At 62.0% G+C, this 397-nt stretch overlaps 1 protein-coding gene across 1 annotated transcript in view; it reads right to left on the reverse strand.

Moving 5' to 3' along the window:
• Nucleotides 1-5: 5 nt before the first annotated feature.
• Nucleotides 6-397, reverse strand: part of BMP4 (bone morphogenetic protein 4) — a gene marked incomplete at its 3' end in the record, with an annotated part of 1978 nt that continues 1586 nt past the window's right edge. Inside the window, exon 3 of the mRNA XM_009709165.1 lies at nucleotides 6-397. Coding sequence (XP_009707467.1) covers nucleotides 6-397 — 392 coding nt within the window.

Here is a 397-nt window from a genome sequence, read left to right on the forward strand (position 1 = left end):
TAAGCCGCCTGGTCCCCGGGGGGTGCCGCGATCCAGTCGTTCCAGCCCACGTCGCTGAAATCCACATAGAGGGCATGGCGGCGGCAGTTTTTTTTGTTCTTGCGGGAACGCTGGTGCTTAGGGCTCCGGCGGGCTCTACGGGTCAGCGCGTGGCCTCGCCCATCGTGCCCAAAAGTGACCAGGAGCGGCCTGAGCTGAGCCCAGTCCCCATGCCCTTGAGGTAAAGATCGGCTAATCCTGACGTGTTTGCCCTGATGAGTCTGTGCGTGGTGGAGGTGGGTCACCTCGATCACCAGCCCGTGGTTGGGTTGCTTGTCTTTGGTCCACCGGATCACAGCCGGGCTCACATCAAAGGTCTCCCAGCGCGTCACGTTGTGGTGCACCAGACGTGTGTCCA

The sequence above is a fragment of the Cariama cristata genome, unplaced genomic scaffold (genome assembly GCF_000690535.1).
Source record: "Cariama cristata isolate BGI_N322 unplaced genomic scaffold, ASM69053v1 scaffold34491, whole genome shotgun sequence".
Taxonomy (NCBI): Eukaryota; Metazoa; Chordata; class Aves; order Cariamiformes; family Cariamidae; genus Cariama; species Cariama cristata.